The sequence below is a fragment of the Piliocolobus tephrosceles genome, chromosome 3 (assembly GCF_002776525.5).
Source record: "Piliocolobus tephrosceles isolate RC106 chromosome 3, ASM277652v3, whole genome shotgun sequence".
NCBI classification, from domain to species: domain Eukaryota; kingdom Metazoa; phylum Chordata; class Mammalia; order Primates; family Cercopithecidae; genus Piliocolobus; species Piliocolobus tephrosceles.
Genome location: NC_045436.1, coordinates 181,255,489 through 181,279,649, shown reverse-complemented (window position 1 = coordinate 181,279,649; position 24,161 = coordinate 181,255,489). Strand labels below are relative to the sequence as shown.

Here is a 24,161-nt window from a genome sequence, read left to right as displayed (position 1 = left end):
TGAGATGGCGGCGTGCCTGTGTGAGGTTGGCGTGTGTGTGAGATGGCAGTGTGCGTGTGTGAGGGTGGTGTGTGTGAGATGGTGGCTGCATGTGAGAGGTCGGCGTGTGTGTGAAGGCCACACGTGTGAGAGGGCGGCGTGCGTGTGAGAGAGCGGCGCGTGTGTGAAGGCCGCATGTGTGTGAGGGCGGTGTGTGTGTGAGAGGGCGGCGTGTGTGTGTGAGGGCGGCGCGCGTGTGTGTGCGGTCGGCGCGTGTGTGCGGGCGGTGCGTGTGTGTGAGGGCGGCGTGTTTGAAGGGGCGGCGTAGCCTCATTCGAGGCTGGCTCGGTGCAGGGAGCATCTAGAGCAGTTGGAAAGTGGATGTTAAAATATTTTCACATGGCTTGAAAAAATCATTTTTTTTTCAGAATAAATTTTTAAATATACATGATATTTAATTTTACCTAAACGTGGTTTGTATAAACGCCCTCAGCCCCAGCTTTCACCAGCAGATGGGTCGTCTTTCAGTGTGCTGGAATTCTGAGGCGGGAATGTGTATTTAGGGGAATTTGAAAGCAAATCAGAGGCAGGAGTCATCCCAGGCCATGGATTTCACCGCTTCTCCTCCTGTGCCTCGTGGGAGGTGCGGGAGAGGCCTGGGAGGGACGCTTCGGCTTGGCCTGGCTGCTGCGTTCTCAGTCGGCCTGTGGCCTCGCTTCCAGGCTCCGGGGCTGTTTTCATCTGCTCACGATGCTCAGAGGGCGCTGCTCTCCTGCGCTCCCACCTTGCCAAGACCAGGTGTGTGTGGACACACGGCAGTACTGCCCGTGTGCAGCTGCTGCTGGGCTCGCATCGCCTGGGTCTTTGGGACACTTTATCCGTTTAAATAATCGTAGAGGAGCCCACCTGTGCTGCTGCATTCTGGCCACACTTGTATTTATTTATTCAACTAAGAGGTAATGACTGGGTCCCATGAGAACACATCTGTAGTGCCCGGGGGTGTCAGGCCTTGGCAGGCAGCAGGAGTGTGGGGAAAGGAAGCCGTGCCAGGCTGCTCAGGTGCCTTTCCTGTCAGCTTTCCTACAGGGCCCGGGAGATTTTCAGTAAGTTTCTGTGCAGCAAAGCCACCACCCCGGTCAACATCGACAGCCAGGCCCAGCTAGCAGACGATGTCCTCCGTGCACCTCACCCGGATATGTTCAAGGAGCAGCAGCTCCAGGTAACCCCAGGCCATGGGAGCTTGTGGGGAGTCCAGGCTAGGGCTCGGGGTATAGGGTCCACCTTCAAAGAACATGTGCTATCAGGCAGGCCGGTGGATTGAGAGCATCACAGACACAGGTGGAGAAACACAGACAGAAAGCGGAGCTTTCAGTAGGGCCGTGAAATAAGTCCTGAACCACTGTGTGCCTGTCTGCAATGCGCTGTTCATACTGGCTCATGTTTCAATGCATGTGCATCTGTGTGGAGTCACACCTGCATGAGTGATGGCACATCTGCATTTGAAGTTTTGCATTGTAGGACATTGCTGTGGTGATGTGCATTAGGCCCCATGCTATTCGAGACATGCCTTTGCATGTCACTGCAGCATGTGGGTCACATTCACAGACGCATAGGGTGGCATTTTCAAAGCAGTCTGCTATTAGATTTCTAGTCACTTTTGGTTTTAATCTTATTTAGCAAAAGTTATCTGGAGTCTGCTCGTGCTGATGGCTTCTGTAAGTTGTCAGAATTCACTAATTTTAAGAGTGATAAAGGCTGGTTTGTTATGAGAAAGAAGACTTAGATATAGAGGCACACTGGAAATAACTCTTAAGTACTCTTGGGGCTGGCGGGGGAAAATGGACTGAAATTATGTCCTTTCAGGATGGCCAGTGGTTGCCTACAGGTCGCCAAGCAGCCGTGCGCCTGAGGCCGCATGTCCAGGTCCTTCCTGTGACTGTCCCGCCTTACATCCCCTCCCCAGATCTTCAATCTCATGAAGTTTGATAGCTACACTCGCTTTCTGAAGTCCCCACTGTACCAGGAATGCATCTTGGCGGAAGTGGAGGGCCGCGCACTCCCGGACTCCCAGCAGGTCCCCAGCAGCCCGGCTTCCAAGCACAGCCTCGGTTCAGACCAGTCCAGTGTGTCCACGCCAAAAAAGGTGACCTCCCTGAGGCTGACCTCGCGCCCCTGTGGGTTGTATGTCATCAGCTGAGAGCTGTTCTGTGGGAAGTGAAAAGAGGCCCTGTCGGCTTCTTCACCGGTGGTGGGTGATGCTCCATGCTGGAAAGTTCCAGCTGCTGTTTCTGGAGTCCTGTCAGGGCCACACTATGACCTATAGAAGTGATACCATCCCATAGAGTGCTTGTGTTTACAGCTCAGCATGGCCTCCTTTGCACCTAATGTAATAGCAAAATAACTTCACATGGTTTTAACCAAGGTTTCCATTTGATAACAGTTAAGTGGAAAATCAAAATCCGGCCGATCCCTGAACGAAGAAATGGGGGATGAGGATAGTGAGAAGAAGCGGAAAGGCGCGTTTTTCTCGTGGTCACGGACCAGGAGCACCGGGAGGTCCCAGAAGAAGAGGGAGCATGGAGACCATGCAGACGGTTTGTGGGGTGGCTCTTGGGCTGTGGTGTCCAGGCCAGGCAGCCATGTCCCCCTTCTGGCACTGCTCTGGGGGTTGGTGATGACCTTGGGCCATGTGTGCAGTGAGAGGCCCTGTGGGTGGGTCAAGGAAGCTTTTCTGAATGAATAAGGAATGCCACTGTGTGTGGGGGACACGACCTGTCAGCCAGCCAGAGGGCAGCAGGGCTGCTCCAGAATCTTCCAGAGAAAAGGGCTCAGTATGTTCCAGCCCATGCCTACCTCAGGCCTCCCCCACACAGTGGCGGCTGAACATCTGTGTCCTCTCCTGCTTTTCACTACGAAAGTAATAGGTGCTTTTGGTAGAAAATTTGGAAAATACAATTAAGTAAAATTAGGAACACACAAATGTGCTATTGGGCATCTCCCCCAGTGGCAGGTTGGTTCTCTGCCGGGGCTTTTTCCTAGGTAGGTGTCAGTGTCCATGTGCCCTTTCCGTGTGTGGTTTTTACAATGTGGTAGCGTAGTTGAAGTAGTGAGCATTTGCCATGTGTGTGGATTTTAGATTGTGGTAGCGTAGTTGAAGTTGTGAGCATTTTCCAAGTTAAGATTGGTATTGGATATCGGGGGCTGCCCATTCTGGATGCTCTGTCCCTTTTTTCTCTTGTGCACGTCTGAGACTTCCTGTAACAAAAGTTAGGCAGAGAGACGGCTCCCAGGGCGCCAGGGGGTGGGGCTGCAGGGTCTTTGGTGGCTCCTGGCCCAGCTCCAGATACCAGCTGGGTGGTGTTGGCAGGCGGCAGGGCAGAGGGCCTGGAGATGCCCATGCTGAATGCTGGCGAAGATGAGGCTGTTCTGTACCAGGTGCTGAAAAGCACAAAGGGGAGAGCTGGAAAGATTTTCTTCTCTAGAGATTTTTGGGAAAGGTATTAATTTTCAGGAATGAGTGTCCTGCCTGATAGAGGACTGGCACTAAGCCTGTGGTCTCCTAGTTTAAATCAGGCAGTGAGGTGATTGCGCTAGCACCAGTTGGCATGGCCCTGTTGGAGGCAGGTGAGCAGGGTGCTCTGTGCTCTGCCGCTGCGGCTCCTTTGTGTGCCCTGCAATGCCAAGCATTTGTGCATGGCTGCCCCCGCCTGCAGGGGGGAGCTTTGTTCCCGGGGCACGGAAGGAGGTGCTGGTGAGGGCTTGATGTGGGCAGCCCTGAACTCCTGGCCATGCTGTGAGGTGCTCTTCTCCAAGCAAAGGCAGCTGAGAGTTGAAGAGCTCACCTTTGTAGGAGGCCACCTGGGAGATGGACACTATGGCATTAGGTGGGGGGCCAGGTCTCCCGAGTACCTGGGAGATGGAAGTGTTTGCTTCAGACAGTCCATCCGCTCGTGCCCACCCCCACACCTGGCAGATCTGCAAAGGGCTTTTAAAACCTTGATAGAGCCGGGCGTGGGAGCTCACGCCTGTGATCCCAGCACTTTGGGAGGAGGCTGAGGCAGGCGGATTGCCGGAGCTTAGGAGTTGGTGACCAGCCTGGGCAACATGGTAAGGCTCTACTAAAAATAAAAAAAATAAAATAAAAAAAAAAAGGGCGGGGGGCCCAGGCACAGTGGCTCATGCCTGTAATCCCAGCACTTTGGGAGGCTGAGGTGGGCAGATCAACTGAGGTCAGAAGTTTGAGACCAGCCTGGCCAACATGGTGAAACCCCGACTCTACTAAAAATACAAAAACTAGCCAGATGCGATGGTGCATCCCTGTAATCCCAGCTACTCAGGAGGCTAAGGCAGGAGAATGACTTGAACCCAGGAAGTGGAGGTTGCAGTGAACTGAGATTGTGCCATTGCACTTCAGCCTGGGCAACAGAGCGAGACTCCGTCTCAAAAAAAGGAAAAAACATTAGCTGGGTGTGGTGGTGAGCACTTTTAGTCCCAGTTACTCAGGAGGCTGAGGCATGAGAATCACTTGAACCTGGGAGGCGGAGGTTGCAGTGAGCCGAGAACTACACTCCAGTTTGGGTGACAGAGCAAGACTATCTCAAAAAACAAATAAATAAAACCAAACCTTGATAGCAGTGGGGCACGGTGGCTCATGCCTTTAAATCCCAGTGCTTTGGCCGGGGGCAAGGTGTGAGGATCATTTGAGCCTAGGAATTCAACACCAGCCTGGGCAGCATAGCAAGACACTCATCTCTACAAATAAAAATAAACATTAGCCAAGTGTGGTGGCGCACCTGTAGTCCTAGCTGTTGGGGGGACTGAGGTGGGAAGAAAATTGCTTGGGTCCTAGAGTTAGAGGCTACCGTGAGCTATGATGGTGCCACTGCACCCCAGCCTGGGGGACACAACGACACTCTGTCTCTGAAAAACACAAAGCAAACCAAAAAAATAAAACCCGAACTGCAGGCACTCCCAGAACTAACACATTCTGATCTTGGCCCAGGATATGGCCTGGGCATCTGTTCCTGTGGAAGGTGGCTGCAGTCTGGAGGCCAGTGGGTCTGGGAGCTGCCTTCCCCTCTCCCCTCAGGTCCCAGAGCGCACGCACAGCAGCGTGGTTTGGGAGCAGGTGCTGTTTGAAAAGTCCTTTCTGTGTCAGAATTTTCATGATTCGTAGATTAGCCTAAGAATATAGTTAGTTGAGGTTGGTGACAGTTGACACTTCATTATGGTTCATGTCAGGACATCAGAGAAAAAGGATGGGGACCGAGTGGGTCTGGAGGCTGCATCCGCCTGAGAGCGCAGGCTGTTGCCACAGCGGGGGGGTTCCAGTTAGGCCCAGAAACTACATTTGGGGATGAAAGCTCCAGATGGAGTGGAGGAAAGGCCCTGGCCGGGACGTACACCTGGGTCCGTGCTGTGGAACTGCATGTACTGACGTGACTTATTGGGCACCTGCCGTGAGCCAAGCATGTTTTGGAGCCAGGATGTGGCGGTGGACAGAGCAGAGAGTGGCGTCTCCGCTTCGTGGTGGGTAGAGCCGCACTGGTCCCTGACCGGCTTCCAGGGTTAGGAAGACACATGTGACTTGTCTCCACCAAGCGAGGCGAGGCGGTGCCTTGCGGAGAGGGCTTCCTGGCGTCTGCCCTACGTGCTGTGTGTCTGTCTGCTCAGCCTAAAGGGGACAGAGGGTTGGGAGATGTGACCAAATAAATAGAGTTTTGACTGACGTGAGTCACTGTGTTTCCCCCGTCAAGACCCCCTGCATGCCAATGGAGGCCTGTGTCGCCGAGAGTCCCAGGGCTCTGTGTCCTCTGCTGGGAGCCTGGACCTGGTGAGTCACTGTCTCCCCTTATCCCACAGGCCTCAGGCTCAGGGCTGGCCCCACCAGCTGACTGGTGACACCTCTGCCCCACAGAAACCTGCGTTTACAAAACCCAGCGTTCACAAACGTTGCAAAGCTGGGGGACGAGGCTCGGGTGCCGGCCCAGGGCCCCATCAGGCCCCAGCCTCATGGTCCCCCAGCCTAGGGCTCCTGAGAGGGCACGAAAAACTATTAGTTATATGAGGGAGGGAACTCAAAGTATCTTTGGATTTATTTCTTAAGTCTTTTTGTTGTAATTTAGTTTTTGTGAACTCCCACTAAGAATCAACAGAAGGCGTCGAGAGCAGGCACTCCCTGTCTCACCGCGTGAGCATCACACGCACTCCCGCACTGCAGGGTTTGCCCCTCTGCCTGCGGCCGCCTGTCTCCCGGCCGCCTGTCTCCCGCACCCTCTCACGCCTGCTCACTGTGTGGCTGGTGCTCTTCCTGGCCCCCGTTTCCAGCAGATGAGGGAGATGAGCGGGCACAGGCAGGACTCATGAGCTCATTAGATGTTGTTTGATAGGAATTTTGGAAAACCTCACTGGTTGCCAGCATCCTAGTCATTTGAAATTTTCAGGCAGGAATGAATGTAGAATATAATTTCTTCTTCAGTTGTTCCAAATAACACTGAAAGCTGTAAGGATTTGCCAGGTGTCAGTTAGCTCCTGCTGCCTAATACCTCCCCACCCCCAAACTCAGAGGCTGAAAACAATTACTGTTGTGCTGGGTCTCTGGGTCAGTTTGGTGGTTCTGCCCATTCTGGCCAGCCTTGCCTGTGTGTTTCTGGTTGGCAGAGGAGCCAGCTGGCTGGTCCCAGAGGCCCTCAGTTACATGACTGGCCCTTGCTGGCCCTTGGCTGGAGCAGGAGCACTGACAGGACCCTTCGTTTGCCTCACCCAGCAGGCCAGTTCACCCCATCCCACAGCCGTCTCAGGGACCCCAACAGTGAGCAGAGGAGGACGGCCTCTGGAGGCCCAGGCTTGGAGCCGCTCCTTCTGCCGACTGAGGTCTGGGCTGGGGCTGACTCCACCTCTTCATGAGAGGAGCCGCAAAGCCATATTACGAGGGGCACGGAGACAGGGAAGGGGATGGTTGGGCCATTTTGTGCAGCCAGCCTACCACTGTACAAACTAGTTTCCTGAAACAATGCTGGACTGAAAAAACAGTCCAGGCGAGGTTTACATTGGAACGATGTGCTTGGGGAGCTGTGTATAGAGAGGATAGCGTGCTGGAACCCAGAGCCCCAGGAGGGAGTGGTCCTCACAGGGCAGCTTCAGTGGGCCCCGCAGGACGGCCCTGCTTCTGGGTGGAGAAGCCCAGATGTGCCTTCTGAGCAGAGCCGCATCAGGGCCCGTGCTGTCCTGAGCACGATGGCCAGTGAGGCCCAGAGCTGAGAGAATGATGACTGCTCTCCCGTGTTAATTCACAAAACCCAACGCCTCAGGCAGTGTGGACTGAGCCTGAGATGTGTGCACCTGGGGAGCTGCAGTTAGGACAGTGGCAGGGCACCAGCCTCTCCAGCACGTGAGGCCTGGGCCAGCTGGGCTGCTCTGGGAGATGCCCCGCACCCCTGTGATGCTGGTGCCCGCTTGACTGCTTGTCTCCCCACTCCCCAGTCGGAGGCCTGCAGGACTTTGGCACCCGAGAAGGACAAGGCCACCAAGCACTGCTGCATCCACCTCCCGGATGGGACATCCTGCGTGGTGGCTGTCAAGGCGGGCTTCTCCATCAAAGACATCCTGTCTGGGCTCTGTGAGCGGCACGGCATCAATGGGGCGGCCGCGGACCTCTTCCTGGTGGGCGGGGACAAGGTACTGGGCCCGCCTGACCCTCGTGCTGCCCTCAGGCCATGGCCTACCTGCTCCCTGGCCCCTAGCTTTGTCAGAGTCCTCAGGCTGTCCCCTCTTGCGCTCCTCATTTCAACAGTGCCTGGAGTGGAGGCCAGATTATCTGAACTACTTGCTGGGAGCACTTTGCATGCGGGTGCTAGGTTGGTGTGGAAAGAGTGATCACTTTCTTTGGATGGCTATTTCTGAAGCTGCTCTTTTGCTCTGCACAGCTGTGCACCTGGGGCACATTGTTCTGCCTTTCGGGGGTGCCTCTGTGCCCACGTTGATTCTGGTCTCTTTGTTCCTCAGCCTCTGGTGCTGCACCAAGACAGTAGCATCTTGGAGTCAAGGGACCTGCGCCTAGAAAAGCGCACCTTGTTTCGGTAAGAGGAAGATCGCTGTCATTCACCTGAGGCTCCCAGAGCCAACCCCATGTGCCCACCACCTGCTGGTCTCTGCACTTAGCGGGTAGCCTGTGGATGCTCCATGCTGGGCTATGATGGGGTGTCGGTAGGGGTGGTGGGGGATGGAGGCCCACATGAGGCAGCACCCCTGCAAGCCCAGGGGTGAGAGGGGCCCTCTCCTCCCTGCCCCATGAACAAGGACTGCCCTGGCCTGGTGAGCACAGCCCCCTAAGATGCTGAGAGGGAGGGGTAGGAGTGCTCTCTGCAGGGTGGATGCCCCACAGGTAGCCAGGCTGCTCTGCAGGACGCTGCTGTCCCGGGAGGAGGAGGCCACAGCCCTTGCTTGGCCTGACTTTTCCCACGTGGAGGAAAGCACTTTCTGATCAGCTGAGGCTGAACTGGTGCGGGGCACGCCGAGGCCTTGAGGGCAGCCTGGGGCTGTGCTGTAGTTCTGCTCGTGAACTGATCTCCTAATGAGAGCTGACATGAGTTTGTAGTGAATTTTTCCATCCCCCACCAGGCTGGATCTTGTTCCGATTAACCGGTCAGTGGGACTCAAGGCCAAGCCCACCAAGCCTGTCACGGAGGTGCTGCGGCCCGTCGTGGCCAAGTATGGCCTGGACCTCAGTGGCCTGCTGGTGAGGCTGGTGAGTGCTGCATGGGGCCCGGGCGTCATCACCACGGGAACTGTTCCCTTTGGCAGCCTCTGTGTTGTTCACTGAAGAGGGCACACCAAGAAGCAGTGTCTTCCCCCGATTTGGTTGCCCCCTTGGAGGAAAGGAAACAGCCTCTGCCATCCCCAGTTCTCATTCTGTTCAGTGGGAGCCATCATGGTTTATTTGTACCTTGGTCATTCCAAAAAGAATTGATATTTGAGATGTGGTTTTGCTCCAGGGAGGCCAAAATGAGAAACCAACCAACCAACCCCGGAATAGCCCCGTATCCGCCGCTGTTGGCAAATGTGGTCAGATAAGAGAGTGCGGATGGCCCTGCCCCCACGGCACCTGCTGGGCCTGGGCCGGGGCATTGTGCTGATGCCCCCAGGGCATGGTCACATGGAAATGTCCTGATTCTCACCTGCACTTTGGAGATGGAAGAACTCAGCTGGCACTTCCAGACTGCACCCTTATGATGTGAATGGGATTAAGAAAGAAAACACTGCCTGGGGTGGTGACAGCAGGCACTGGGCAGGCCATGCGAGACAGGGAGAGCTGGGCCCCGCTGAGTGTGCTCCAGAGCGTGGGGGTTTAGGGGCACAGCGTCTGCCTAGTCTTCTTTCCTTGTCAACTTTATTGGAGCAATGATTTCAAGTATTTTCAGGATTTAAATTTTCCCAGAAACTACACTCAAAATTATTCAAGGACTTTGAAGTGAACAAGAAGAACCTATTAAATTATTTACAGACACCACCTCTGAGGGTAACCAGAAACCTCTTTCCCACACTGCAGGCTCCATCCTGGAGTCCAGAAATCTGCTGGTCGGAGGCAGACCTGGCCTGGCTCCCAGGTGTGCCCCTGTGGGCGACTCTGTGGAGATGCAAAGCAATTACTTAGCCCCTGTGTGTTGCAGTTTCCCTGACTGTAAAATGGAGTTGGTCGTGGCAGTGTGCTCTTGGCATGGTTTGGGGGCGCCAGGGTGGAAGGGCTGGCTGCAGTCTGGCTGGTTTTCTGTGAGCTGCGGCCCTTGGCTGCCGAGGGCTCCAGGCCAGGCAGGGTTTGGGCTGTGTGGGCTATGGAGGGTTTGTGTGGAATGGGTTGTTTGGGATGTGGCTTTTTCTCAGATGCTTTCTGCTGACCTCTCCAGTGAATTCTGTGGCCCCCCTGTGCCCACGAATGTGGTGGAGAAGGCGGGACCTGGGGCAGCTCCTCTGCTTACCCCCGCAAGGCCCACCGCGCCTGCCCAGCGGACTGGCCCCTTCAGGAGCTTAGAGCCTCTCCCGCCTGGCACTGGACGGCTGTCGTTCCCCTGACTGACAGATTGTGAATGCTGAACACGTTCAGATGTCTTTTCTTAACAGTGATTGTGGCAGGTGAAGAGTCAGATTCCCTGCCAGAGGAGAACTCTGATGCAGACAAGAACTCCAGCCCTGTGGCTAGTGGCATTTCATTTCAACCTCAGACCTGCTCCTAACGTTGTCTGTCTTTGCTTCCTTGTTTACAAAGGAGAACATCTGCTCTCAGTATTCCCCTCATAGCAGTTTCCAGGGTCAGTATTTCCCTATAGCAGCCTCCGAGGGTCAGTGTTCCCCTCGTAGCAGCGTCCGAGGGTCAGTGAGTGGGTTCTTAGGGAGGCCACCATCGAGGTTGTGAGCAATGTGGAGACTCATACGGGCTTCACTTCCTATTTCCAAGTATTTTACATGCATTTTATAGCATTAGATGTGTGGGTGAAGGTGCTTCCAGTGTTGACACATTGCCCTGCCCTTGGGCCTTGGAGGGGCCGGTGTGGGAGGCACTGCCCACGCAGTTCCTCAGGGCACTCCTTACCCATGTCAGGAGCCCGGCTTAGCCCTAGCACGTGTGCCTCAGTCAGGCAGGCCTCACCTTAGGGCCATCTCCTGCATGATTCCATCAAGCCTAGGACAGTCACGCAGTCGGGTGGGATCACACACATGTGTTCCCTGAAGTTCCAATCTGGGTAAATTATTCAGTGCCCATCTCTGCCCTAGAGTGGAGAGAAGGAGCCTCTGGACCTTGGCGCCCCTATATCGAGTCTGGACGGACAGCGGGTTGTCTTGGAGGAGAAGGATCCTTCCAGGGGAAGGGGTGAGTAGGGCCGGCACAGCGGATGGGGAGAGGGTGAGCGGGTCCAGTGCAGGGGAGGGTGCTGTGGAGCCGTTGCAGGGGAGGGGGCAGGCGGGGCCGGTGCAAGGAAGAGGGTTAGTGAGGCCAGCGCAGGGGAGGGGGCTGTGAGGTTGTCATAGGGGAGAGGGTGAGCGGGGCCGGTGCAGGGGAGTGGGTGAGTGGGGCTTGCGCAGGAGAAAGGGCAGGTGGGGCCGGCCCAGGGGAGGGGGAGGCTTTTGAGCCAGTACACAAAAGGGAAATGGTCTGGGTCGCTTGGTCCCTCCTTGGTACCCTGATCTGGCGCCCTTCCCTCCAGGCACAAAACAGGAAGCCAGGGCAGTAGACGGCTGTGCTCTGCCCAGCAAAGTGGAGGCTGCAGGCTCAGTCATTTGGGCTGGTTCTGCAGTTCCTTGTGTGCAGGGAATCAGGTGGTTGACAGAGCTCTTTTCCATGTGTTCCTTGGTCATGACAGTCCTGCCCTGGGGAAGCTGGGGTCCGGCCAGCAGCCTTCAGAGATGAGCTCATCTCCCGGCCCCCACCTCATCCTGACGTGCAGGAGCTGGCCCTCCTTAGAGCGCTGGTTGAGAACCGTGTGTGAGGAAGGTTACTCAGACCCAGGAGGGTGGGTCCTGTTTGTAGCTGTCCCCAGGGACAGGCAGAGGCGTGGCCTTAGCGCCTGCAGGTGCAGGTGCCATAGGGAGGTGTGTCTCTTGGAAAGAGCTTTCTGGAAACCCACCTGCAGACATTCTAGGTAGAGAGCTCACTTTGTGAGGAACCACTTCAGGTGACATTGGGCTGCCCCTCTGCTTTTCAGGTGGTTGGCCCTGATGATGTCATGCAGGGCATACGTGGCTCCCTTGTCCCCACCCAGGGAGACCTGGGCCATGGGTCCTAGTCAGAAGCAAGCACTGAGGTCATTAGCCCTGGAGCTCCAACCCTTGCTTCTCTCCCCAGCTCCTCACAGAGCAGAGACTCTTCCCCTAGCCCACCCTTTGCTCTAGGGAAAGCCTTGCCCCAGACCCTGACACCCAGGCAGGTGGGGCAGGCACAGCATGTGTAACCAGCAGGGCGGCCAGCAGCTTTGCCCCAGCTGACCCCCTGTGCCCAGGGCCTGCGGGGCCTCGGAGCCTGTTTATGTACAGGCAAGGCCTGTGGTGGAGCTTGGTGCTCAGCACTTTCGTAGGGTTGTGTGCGGGGCAGGAGTGCGACTCCTCCAGTCACATCTGGGTCAGAGAAATGGGCTTGAGACCGTTAGTGCCGGCAGAGGCCAGCCTGTGGCCCTGACATGGGGCAAAGGCTGTATTTGAAAATATGTCACAGATGGTGCAGTGGCTCATGCCTGTAATCCCAGCACTTTGGGAGGCTGAGTCAGGCAGATCACCTGAGGTCAGGAGTTCGAAACCAGCCTGGCCAGCATGGTGAAACCTCGTCTCTACTAAAAATGCAAAAATTAGCTGGGCGTGGTGGCGCATGCCTGTAGTCCCGGCTACATGGGAGGCTGAGGCAGGAGAATTGCTTGAACCCGGGAGGCGGAGGTTGCAGTGAGCCGAGATCACACGCCACTGCACTACAGCCTGGGTGACAGAGTGAGACTATCTCAAAAAAAGAAAAGAAAGAAAAATAAAATATGTCATAAATATAAGACTCTGACTTTCTAAAGAATATTTATGCCAAATAGTGTATGAAATGAGCTTTTCAATTTCAACATCACTCCTCCAGCAAGTCCTAGCAAGTCCCTAGTTAGATGTACAGAGCCCCGCTGTACGCGTGGAGGGCGGGTCCTCTCTCCTGTCCTGTGGGGCCTCCCCTCTGGGCTGTGCCTGGTGAACAAGGGCAGCAGATGCCTTGTGGCTTCTCTACAGCTTTGCTATCGGAGACAGTAGGAGCAGGTTGTCTACGAAACATTCAGATGGATTTGCGAGTCCCTGAAATCATAAAGCTTTCTTATGTTTCGCATCCACAGATAAACAGAAAGGTGTGCCAGTCAAACAGAACATAGCTGTAAATTCCAGCTCCAGAAACCACTCGGCTACGGTAATTCCCCGCCCTGGCCCACCCTGTGCCCCGCTCCTCTCGCTGTGGCCCCGCCTGCTCTGCACAGTGCCCTGGCGCTTTCCTCACCGCCTGCTTATCACGTGTGTCTCCCCACGCTCCTTGGTGGGGTCTCTCTGGTCCCTGCCGATGCCCAGCTCCCTCTTACCTGTCAAGGACTGGCTTTCTTCTGAGGTGGGAGTGGTTGTGCCTTAAATGCTATTCTTGTTTGTAATCTTTATCATTGCAATGGTTTTTCTGCAATGCATGTAAATTCTGTATCAATGCAATCTATTTCATGAGCCTTCTAATCTCTAACTAATGAATGATAAATTGTCGTGTATTGAAATGAAAGTAGAACTTTGACTTTCCTTCTAATGCAGGGAGAGGAAAGAACACTAGGCAAGTCTAATTCTATTAAAATAAAAGGAGAAAATGGAAAAAATGCTAGGGATCCCCGGCTTTCAAAGAGAGAAGAATCTATTGCAAAGATTGGGAAAAAAAAATATCAGAAAATTAATTTGGACGAAGCAGAGGGTATGTGAACTTTTTAAAACTTCCACGTTTTTAGTGAATGCACAGTTAGTTTCCAGTATAGTCTGTAGATCTGCTCTGAGCTGTCAGCATCTGGGTGACTGCAGTCCGTCCCTGTGGCCTGGAAGACATGTTTCTCCTGGGGGCAGTCTGTGGGCTGTTGGGATCACTTCACCGAAACCCCAGTTTTGAGACTGAGTGCCAGGCCTCCTAGGGCGTCAGGGGCAGCCGATGTGAGCAGCACTGTCTGCCCTGAGATGCCTGAGGCCCCTGCAGGCTCCGCCTCCCTCTCACCCCGGCTCCTCCCTATGGCCCCACCACTGGCTTGTGCCGGGGTCCCCAGCGTGGCTGGAGGCACGGTTAGCATTAGAGTCCACCCCAGGTGGAGCTGGGCGCCCAGGTTAGGGGAGGCAGAGCACCCTGGCCTGGAAGGGCCGTGGGCTTGCTGAGCTCTGTTGGCCACGGGGATCAGTGAGGAAGGTCAGCCTGCACACCGCCGGCCTCCAGGAGAGGCGACAGGCACACTGGAAGACTGAGATGGAGAGATGAGTCCTTTCTTGAAGCTGCTTTTTCTCCAGAAGTTTATAACAAAGAGAAGCATTGAAAACAGAATCAAAACCAACAGCGGTCACTGTGACCTGAATTTTCATCCAGGGCGGACTTGCCAGTCCACTTGGCTTGTCACAGCTTTGTCACAGCTGGCTGTGGCGTCCGACCTCACTGTAAAACACACCTCCAGCCTTTGTCGGCCACCAAACACAAATCACACGCCCTCTTTGAAGCTTGTATGTTTCTGAGAACCAGTGAAATCAGAGATTTTAGATCCCTTGTAGTTGTTAAAAACTCAGAGTGTAATTCCAGTGCTAGAGAAAGCCCAGTTTAGATACCATCTACCTCGAATGGTGGCCTTGGGGCCTGCTATACTAGAAAACCCGGCCCAGGTAAGAGAAGGAGAGTCCTGGAGGAGCCAGTGAAGAAGCTGGAGGCACCTGCGGCCTCCGCAGTGGGTGGGCTGTGGGGCACCTGTCCTGGCCCCTCGCGGCTGTGGAGCTTCGGCGGGGAGCGGGAGAGCACATGTTGCCCCCTCTACCCTAGGCTTGGGAGGACCACCCTCTGCGCAGAGGCACTGACCCCGAGAGGCAGGCGTGGATTTGAGGGTGCCCCTTCCCAGACCACCCGTCTCAGAGCCTTCCTCTCCTCCCCCTCCTTGGGTTCACCCTGCTCCCAACTTTGAGGACTGCAGCTGCAGCTGGGACTCAGGAGGGGTGCCTCAGATGCTGACCAACCAGAGAAGGGGGCCAGTCCTCAGAGGGCCCCAAGGGTTAAATTGAAAGCCCAGGCCATAGAGTCCCACAGTATCCCACTCAGACGGCATCAGCGCATAACCGTGTTGAGTCCAGTGTCTCGTTTGTTCAAGTCCGTCTCATTTGTTCAACTCACACAGCGTGGTTTTCAGGGAGTACACAGCGCTTTCAGACTCCTGAAGACAGAGTGTGCTAGAAGCCCCAGGGCTCCCCCTTTTGCTGTCTGTGGGAAGATAGTGTGGACGGAAAAGGGCTCTTGTTGACCCACAGCCAATAGGGCATAAGGACAGCCCAGGATGAGAGCTTTCTAGAATGTTCTGCTGTGACGGGCATTAATATGAAACTCTCTAAAACATGGTCACTCTGGGTTTTCTTCCAATAGAGTTTTTTGAGCTTATTTCCAAAGCTCAGAGCAACAGAGCAGATGACCAACGTGGGCTGCTAAGGAAGGAAGACCTGGTGTTGCCAGAGTTCCTCCGTTTACCTCCTGGTGCCACAGAACTCACCCTCCCCACTGCAGCTGCCGTGGTCAAGGGCTTTAGCAAGAGAAGCGCCACAGGCAACGGCCGGGAGAGTGCCTCCCCGCCCAGCGAGCAGTGGGAGCCAGCCCAGGAGAGCAGCGACAGCCCGTCCACCAGCCCGGGCTCCGTCCCCAGCCCCCCTGGGCCTCCCGGGACGACCCCCCCCGGGCCGAAGTCTCCCAGCGGGTCCTTCTGCACTCCCCAGTCTCCCGTCTCCGTCGCGCAGGAGGGCACCACGCAGATCTGGAAGAGGCAGTCTCGGGAAGTGGAGGCCGGGGGAATCCAGACGGTGGAGGATGAGCACGTGGCCGAGCTGACCCTGATGGGGGAGGGGGACATCAGCAGCCCCAACAGCACCTTGCTGCCACCGCCTTCCGGCCCCCGGGACGTGCCAGGACCTTCCAGACCAGGTACCTCCAGGTTCTGATCCCTCTACCTTGGCCCCGTCAGCGTGGTCTGCTCAGCTTCCAGTCAGAAGGACAGCGGGCCCCCGGCTACCACTGTTTGCTGGTGGTCTCTGTGGCCCTCCTCACCTGCTGATTGGGGGCTTCCTGGGCCTCTTGGAAAGGGGGAGCTCGTGTGGCCACAGGCCAGTGTCTGTCAGGACGGTCCCCCCGAGGCGCTCCAGGCAGGCATCCTGGTGTCCTGAGAGGCTCTTGCAGGAATGATGCGTGGCAGCGCCTGCAGCCGGGTCTGGGAACACCCTGGGCGAGGCCTGGGGGTTTCTGAAAATGGAGGCATTCCTTTCCAAATCCGGACAGCTACCATTTTCAGTGTTTCTGTCTCAAGACTGGAAAACAGTAGCATTTGTCCTGAGTGAGGAAGGGAAGCCCTCTGTGTTCACAGCAGGAGAAGGCTCCGACACAGGCCCGTCCTCAGAAGAGCCTTGAGAGTGCAGCTCGGACCCACCGGCACCCCAGTAGCGGCTGGTGTGGGTGCTCCGGAGCGGAGGTGCCATCGGCAGGGCTCCCTGACTGCGGGTGTCACAGGCATTTCTCAGAGGAAGCAGGGGATTCGGTGGGTGTGAAGTGAACAGGATGGCCTGGCAGGCAGCAGGCATATTGCCATGAGCCACAAATACCAGAAACGGAGGCGAGGCTCCCAGCAGCCAGCAGGGAAAGCTGTTTCCAGGGGTGTGAGGGCCGTGGCCTCTGGCCTGTGTGGCCATTCCCTGGAGAGAGGAGCTGCTCAGGGCGTGTGTCATGGAGCGTGCTCGGGGGTGTGTGGACACCTCTGCTGTGGTTTGCTGCTGGGGGTGAAGGGAGAGCCTCTCTGTCCTGCCCCCGGTCCGGGATGCTGATGGCAGGGAGAGGCACGCCACAGGGTTTGGTCTTGTCAGACCTGTAGCCTGGACCTCGCCGGGGGACCAGGGTGTCACGTCTGTAGATCTGTACATACCTGGCCCTTTGGAGGCCACATGTGGTGTGGGAGGGGCTCCCTGGCCCCTTTCCCAGCCAGGACATGCCTGGATGAGAAAGCCTGAGGTGCCCAGTGTTCCCACCGGTGCCACTCTGCAGCCTCCGCCCCTGGCCTGAGTCCCCTCCACCCGTCTCAGTGGACACCCGTGAGGCTCTCACCTGCGTTTTGAGTCTGTTCTTCCAGGAGTAATAAATTCTGGACATCATCACTGGACTGGCTTACAACTTTTCTTTCTCATTTGAAACTTTGTTTTCACTTCAGAAAATAATAAAAGTATCTTAATCTAGGGGAAATATTACACATTTTTAGGAGATTAAGTGGATTTACCTTAATCTAGTGGCTTTTAAAAATATACCATCCACTGAACAGAACTCTTGAGCGCCTGGTGTGCTCCCAACAGCACAGCCATGCGGCAGGAGGGCAGAAGGGATGGTGGCCCTGTGGCGGCTGCTGAGATGAGCTGGCCCGCTGGCCCTCGGGCTGCAGTCCTGCACCCACACCCCGGCCATGCGGCCCTGGGACTGTGCTGGCTCTGCGCACAGGTGTGGCGTGTGTAGGGCTGCCTGGGAGGGCCAGACAGACCCACGCTGGGGGTCAGTTCTTCTGCCTGCCAAGGGCCATTAGCACGGAGGTGGTTTACAGTGCAGGCCCAGCCGAGCACCCCAGCTGACGGTTTATAGTACAGGGCCCAGACTGGACGTCCCTGACACGTTTGTGGCAGGAGGGTGGGTGGTACCGGCCTTGGGAGGAGCAGGTCCCCCTGCACTCTGGTGGCTGCCCCTGACTGCCACTGGCCAGAACTGGTTCCCTGCCCTGCTGGCTCCTCAGCCCCTGGGCAGGTGGGTACCCTGGACCCTTGGCTCTTGGGCTCTGTCCTAGGAGGAGACCCAGTGGGAGAAGGAGGTGGGAGTGACTTTGGCCATAGGTCCTAGGTCTGTGTCCTGCGCATGGCTGTCCCTGGCGACACAGGACAACTGCTGAGGACCTGCCCAGTCTTTCTGGCGGTGCTGGCTCTGGCCTGCTGGGGGGCCTTGGGACGGAAACTGCTCTGTGCAGCTTGCTTTCTGGAACCCCTGCTCTAATGGGATTCTCTGCATTGGAGAGTTCGCCCGCCCGTGGCGGCAAAGGAAACAGGCTATGAACACCATGGTGGCCTGATGGAACCTCTTTCACGTCTGTGGCCCGGGACGAGCCTGGACTGAGTGCTGAGCCGTCCATTGTCAGGGTTTAGGAGCTTGGGGGTCGTCGAGGGCCAAGCTCTCCGACACTGACAGTTACTATGGGATGCTTCCTCACAATGTGGTAGCCGCCCTGGACCCAGCGTCCGGGGTGAGAAACACAACAGGAGGTGCAGCCAAGCCCACAGGCTCCCGCCCTTCCCGTTGCCACAGTGGGCAGCATGCCAGCTGCATGTGGAGGCTGCCAGCAATAGCCCTGAGGTAGGGGGAGTCTCCACAGAGCTGTGCTGTGCCACCCCACCCTTCCAGCTTCAGTGCCATGCACTGTGCCACCCTATCCTAGTCCCAGTGCCACGTGCCATACCACCCCATCCTAGCCCCAGCGCCACGTGCCATGCCACCCTGTTCTAGCCTCAGCACCACGTGGTGCTCCACCCTGCCCTTCTGGCCTCAGTATCACGCACCGCACTGCCCCATCCTTCTAGCCCCAGCGCCACATGCCACGCGGCACTCCACCCCATCTGTCTAGCCCCAGCACCATGCACCGAGACCCGTCAGGCCCTGCAGGCTGGCCAGTACCCCCATGCATGTCTGGTCCCCAGTGGCATGCGGGTGGGCCTCATTTCCCTTTGGCCACTTGCTGCCAGACCGCCCAGTCTAATGGCCCTGAGCGTTAGCTATCTGACACACACAACAGAGGCTGCCAGTGGGAGAAGTGCCAGGCCCCTCGCGAGGCTCCAGGGCACGCTGACGGGTGTGTGTGTCCACACAGTGCTCTGTGTATGAGTCCGTTCTCCTGCTGCTATGAAGAAATACCCGAGACTGGGTAATTTATAAAGAAAAGAGATTTAAGTGACTCACAGTTCCTCATGGCTGGGAGGCCTCAGGAAACTTAGAGTCATGGCTGAAGGCACCTCTTCACAGGGCAGCAGGAGAGAGAATGAGAGCCAGCAGGGGAAATGCCAGACACTTATAAAACCATCAGCTCTTCTGAGACTCACTCACTATCATGAGAACAGCATGGGGGCAGCCGCCCCCAGGATCCGATTTCCCTCTTCCTGGTCCCACCCTCGGTGCCTGGGGATTATCACAATTCACGGTGAGATTTGGGTGGGGACAAGGAGCCACACCATGTCAGTGTGTCAGGCAGATATGCCCACATGCGTGCACGCCTGGTGTGTGTGCGTGTGGCACGTGTCGGGGTGTGCACCTGCCGTGTGTCTGCATGGCACGTTTTGTGCGTATCTGTGTCTTGACACAGGAACCCTCCAAAATGCTCACCTTCCGTTCTCGTGGGGAGGGAGCCGATGTCCCTCCAGCACTGCTGCATCCCGCCTTTAGCAGTCATCTTCCATCCCTGCACCGAAGCAGATGTCTGCGCTTTGTGCTTTCACAAAGGAGAGAGGCATTCAAACGGTCACGTGCACCCACACCCGAGTTTCCAATGCACAGTGCTCCTTCCGTACGCACAGTCTTAAAACGGGTTCTCAACGGTCGTGTTGGTAATAATTCCCAATGGTCTTCTTAACCAGATCTGCTTGGTTTCCAACAACAAGCCCGGGAGCTGGGTGGTCTCACTGCTGCCCAGCTGGCTGCAAGGCCACAATCAGGGGTCCTGGCCAGGGGCTGGAGGCCAGTGGCTCCTCCCAGCCCCTTTGGTAAGGCTGAGTGCCCAGCCCCATGGCCAGGCTGAGCTCCTAGTGCAGACGTCCCAAGAGGACGGACTCCACCTGCCGGCAGAGAGCTGCTAGGCACCACCTCAGGAGGGGTCCTCACATAACTGTCCTGGGACTGGAGTCCCCTGGGGCAGCTTGCTGGGTGGGGGCAGGGGCTACTCAACCTGGAGGCGCCAGTGTCCCCAAGGGACACATTTGGGCCCAGTGGCTGCTCTCAGGGCGCCTGGAGCTCAGCTACCCACCAGGTGTGCGATGCTTGCCTGCTGGGGCTTCTGCAGCCTGGAAGTGAGGTCACGCCCCTCACCCTGGGGGTGAAAGTACGCCCCGTGGCACGGCCACTGTGTTGTACCTGCTGAGGCCCCAGTGAGGATGCAGCCCCGCCTGGCTCCTGCTCTGTCCAGCGCCACTCCTGTGAGAGAGGCCTCCTCAGCAGCTCCTGTGCCCAGCCCTCCGCAGGAACAGATGCAGCTTAGATGCCCTCACTGTGATGTGGATTGAGAGCGCTGGCTTTCTTGGGGACACAGCCCCAGGAGCCTGCCACTGGTCTCAGGCCTGCAAAGCTGCTGAGGGCATCTGCTTAGGTGCCTCTCCAGAGCCTCCTCTCCCCAGAGCACCTCCTGGCTCCTGCCCAGCTCCGTGGCTCCCCAGGGGATTCCTGAACTGACCAGCGGGCCTGGGCCCTCCTCCACAGCCCCTAGCCCGGTTGTGACACGTGGTCCTGGATCCCACCACAAGCCACCCTAGGTTGCTCCCTCTCCTTCCCTGAAGTGTCTGCCCCACCTGAAGTTCCAGCCAGGTCTTGCAGAGTGGAAGTCTCAGGCCTGCAAGTGACCATGACCTGGCCCACCCTCATGTTCCCTCCAGGACTGGCCACCTGTGCCCATCTCAGCCGGTACTGCTGGAGCTCTGGCCTGCAGCCCCTCCCTGGGGTCTGCCACATGCACTCCTGTGCCCTGAGTCATCCCTACTCCCCTATTCCCCACACACCACGCTATGCACCCTGCTGGGCGCTGTCCACTCCCTCGCCAATGCCCAGCCAATATTTGAGGAGCTCTATCCCAGCCCCAGCCCATCGCACACACAGTCATGATCCTGGCTGGGGACCCACATGGACAGGGGACCTTGTGGGGGTCACACTCTGGAACTAGGGTTCTGGGGATACTCTCTTTCCCATGGGAGCCCATCAGCAGGAGTGCACGGGCCTCGGCAGGAGCCGTGGGGGCGCTGTGGTGGGAAGGCTGGGAAGGGAAGGAACCTTGGGAGCCAGAGTGGATTGTGGGGTCCCTGCCTCTGGCTCCCCCTCGCTGCCCACTTCCTGCCATGTTCTCAGTGTGAGCCGGCTCAGCCATGCCTGGGTGTCCTTGTGCCCTGCAAGCTTCCAAGGGGCACTGGGGAGGCTTAACAGGAGGTGACTGTGCTTGGCAGCACAGATGATTTGGAGCATGGAGGCAGAGGCTGAGCAAAGTGCCTGGGGGACAGGGTCCCTCTGGGGGCAGGAAGGGCAGTGGGATAGGTGCCAGGCCTGGGTCTCAAAGGAGAGCCTGGGAGGGCTCAGGCCATGCTCCTGCTCCCGCTGTGCCTGCTGGGGTTCCTGACTCAGCCTTGAGGACCAGGGTGGGGCAGGGGCCTGACCTCTATGGCCCCAGGCCTAGGCCAGAGCAGCTGGCAGTGGCTGGCACAGAGACATTCATGGACAAGTGTCTGGGAGGCCTGGGGGCGACCGGCAGCCGGTGAGGGGCCTGCCCATACGGAAAGAGGGGCCTTCCTGCTGTGTCTTGTGGGGTCTCCAGCAGGACCCCCTCCCGGGAAGGCTGGACAGCACAGTCGGAACCGGCGGGACCAGCCAGCTGAGGGCAGGAAGCCGTGGGGCAACAGGGAGGGGAGAGGTTCACAGGTGGCCCAAGCAGCAGGAAACGAGATCCCAGTGTGGCCTCAGGTCTGGATGTTTGGAGATGTGGCACCAGGAGTGAGACCAGGAGGCCAGGCCCCTCTGGAGGCGGTGCAGGCTCTGCTGGGTCCTCTGTGTCGCCATCCCTGCCAGGGAAACGCTGGGCAAGAAGGTGCTCCCTGGGCAGGTCCTGGCAAGCAGGTGGTGAGGCTGTGCACCGCTCAGGGCTGGGCCAGGTGGCTGAGTCACAGGCCTGGGGCTGGCTGCCCTGCACAGGAGGGCAAGGCTGGGTCCCGTAGGCAGGAAGGGCCTGGCTGTGGCCCCCTCCTTGTGACGTGGATGTCCTTGGTCCGTACAGAGCTGTCCTATCTCCAGAAACAAGTGTTTCTCCCATCCTGAGCACGCTCTCTGCCTGGGGCCCACAGGAGCCTGTCCTCCCATCTGTCCATGTGGGACTGGTGGGGAAGAGCTGGGCTTCTAGACACGCGTGGGGTCGCAGGCCCCTTCGGAGCCCGATGAACACTCCAGGCAAATGCCCAAATGCCCATGGGATTGACTGGCGAAGGGGGGCGAACCCCTGCCTCTCCCCACACCTGTTACCTCCCAGCCCTGTAGCCCGGTATTCGGAGCCGTGGGGACTTGGAGACAAGAAGGAGATGGGCAGAGCTGTTCCTTTGTCCCCTGGGGGCAGGGCTAGCTCCTAGCCCTGGCAGAACGTAGCAGGATACTTGTTGAATGAGCAGAGGCCTGACTGGGAGAAGTTTCTAGTCTCAGCTGCTCCACATGGACCCCTACGCCTCCAGACGGCATCTCCACCGGGCCCGGCTGAGTGAGACACACAGGCCCCGCGCAGCTCCCACACACTGGCTGGGCACCCTGGTGCTGCTGCGTCAAGGCCAGGATGAGGGCCTCTGGGGCCACCGCTGGGACCTGTTCAAGAGGACAGTCTGGGCACCCTCAAGAGGGGAGCCACACCTTCTGCCCGCAGCCAGGACTTGTTCACAGATGCCCCATGGAGGCTGCTTCCGGAAGCTTGGACTGAGGGTGAGGTGGGGCACACTGGGGTTGAGGACCTTGATGGCCACGGAGCTGCTGGCGCAGCAAGGACCCTGCGGCCTTCTCAGGAACCTCAGAACTGTAGATCGAGGAGGGTCTTCACCTTCCCAGGCCTTCGGTTCACCTGGGGAGGGCAGCAGTTAGTAGCAGGGACCCCCTGTCCCTGGTTCTCATCGGCCGAGGGCTGCCTCTTCCTGCAGCCTGTCTGCTGTGGGCCCAGGCCTGGTGCCCCTGCCACCCCATAGGCGCCTCAAGGCCTCCACTCTGGCATACACGTGACTGTCCCAGGGCCTCAGCCCCAGGCTCACTGGGGAAGGAAGCTCCTGGACCCCTGCCCGGGAGGCACGCTGGGCACGCAGGAACCTGTCCCCGAAGGCCGCTCCTCCGGGTCGGTAATGTCACCCCCACGGTGCAGAGGGGGAGGTGGAGTCACTGAGTGGGGAAGGGCGTCTGGGCTCTCCCAGCGTGGGGCCTTCACTGCCCCTGCTCAGGCCCTGGGGTCCTGCCATGGAGCTCCAGGCGGCGCGTGAACCAACCTGCTCTGTGCACACCGTTCACTTTCCTTGGCCCCACCCTTCGTTGGCCCCTGAGGACTCCACCCTGGCTTAGACATGACTCTGTCCTCCAGGGGTCCACGTGGAGGTCACCGGATGTGGCAGGGCAGTGACGCCCTGGGTAGGGAGGCCTCCCAGGGGTGCTGGCAAGGAGATGGCCTGCCCACGTTGGGTCTAGAAGCTTCCAAGGCCAGTTCAAGCAGCCGGGATCTCCTGGGACTGGAGTGGGCATTGGAGCCAGAAGTGGGGGCAGAGGCATTGACTAGCCCGGAAGAGGGGCCTCAGCAGGGGGGACAGGGATGAAGGGGGAGGGGACACGACAGGCAGGCCCAGAGCAGGGTGTGTGTGGTGAAGACGGTGCTGAGGCAGTGAGCCAGGTGGGCGAGCAAGTGGCTAGCCTGGTAGGGTGGGATGGGGCAGCAGACGCAGGGCTCAGGGCCTGTCCCACCAGGCCAAGAGGGTCCAGCCTGTCTGGGACTGCTTCCAACCTAGTGCTCGACCCCCTGGGGGTGGGCCCTGAGGATGGGCCCCGGGCCTGGCGGTGGGCCCTGAGGACAGCACCCAGGAGGAACTGGGGGGCAGTCGGGGTGGGGGCTCCGCCGGGGGCCCAGCTCTGTTCCTGAGCTGCAGTGGGGAAGCAGGGTGGTGGCGTTTCTGGGTGGGTCGGCTCCCCCACTTGGTGGCAGGTGTTCTGCGGAGGACTCTGGGAACACCGCACCTCCCCTGGGTGCACCTGCCCCAGCCGGGAGGCCCACAGTGGGAGGCCAGCTGCCTCTGGGATGTGTTTGGGGTGTTTCAGGAACCCCTCCCATGCCCAGTGTCTGTACAGGGGCCTTCGGGGTGGGGGGTGGGTTCCGGGGGCCCAGGGCCGGGTCAGGCAAGTGACAGCTTCTCTTCTCCCTGTGACAGAAAGCGGGACCCACGGCAGCCGAGGCCTCCCGGTCAACAGAATCATCGACGTGGATCTTGTAACTGGCCTGGCGCCCGGGCGGGATGGTGGCATCGCGGAGGCACGGGCTGGCCCTGGGAGGTCGCAGGCCGGTGGTGGGCCTCCTACGTCAGACCTCCCTGGCCTGAGCCCCGTCCCAGGTGAGCCCGCGAAGCCCAGGGCCAGCGCGCACCACGCCACCTTCGTCTGA

At 58.0% G+C, this 24,161-nt stretch overlaps 1 protein-coding gene across 2 annotated transcripts in view; it reads left to right on the top strand.

Moving 5' to 3' along the window:
• RGS12 (regulator of G protein signaling 12) overlaps nucleotides 1–24,161 on the top strand; it is a 143,480-nt gene extending 119,319 nt beyond the window's left edge. The window contains exons 7-18 of one of the 2 annotated variants that reach the window (XM_023206824.2): nucleotides 1,055–1,198; nucleotides 1,943–2,122; nucleotides 2,420–2,573; nucleotides 5,736–5,812; nucleotides 7,462–7,656; nucleotides 7,984–8,057; nucleotides 8,599–8,725; nucleotides 10,747–10,843; nucleotides 12,825–12,895; nucleotides 13,276–13,429; nucleotides 15,113–15,661; nucleotides 23,932–24,161. In XM_023206824.2, the coding sequence (XP_023062592.1) occupies nucleotides 1,055–1,198; nucleotides 1,943–2,122; nucleotides 2,420–2,573; nucleotides 5,736–5,812; nucleotides 7,462–7,656; nucleotides 7,984–8,057; nucleotides 8,599–8,725; nucleotides 10,747–10,843; nucleotides 12,825–12,895; nucleotides 13,276–13,429; nucleotides 15,113–15,661; nucleotides 23,932–24,161 (2,052 nt within the window). Of the gene's footprint in view, nucleotides 1–1,054; nucleotides 1,199–1,942; nucleotides 2,123–2,419; nucleotides 2,574–5,735; nucleotides 5,813–7,461; nucleotides 7,657–7,983; nucleotides 8,058–8,598; nucleotides 8,726–10,746; nucleotides 10,844–12,824; nucleotides 12,896–13,275; nucleotides 13,430–15,112; nucleotides 16,879–23,931 lie in introns of those variants that run through there. The other variant, XM_023206825.2, reaches the window with a different exon arrangement.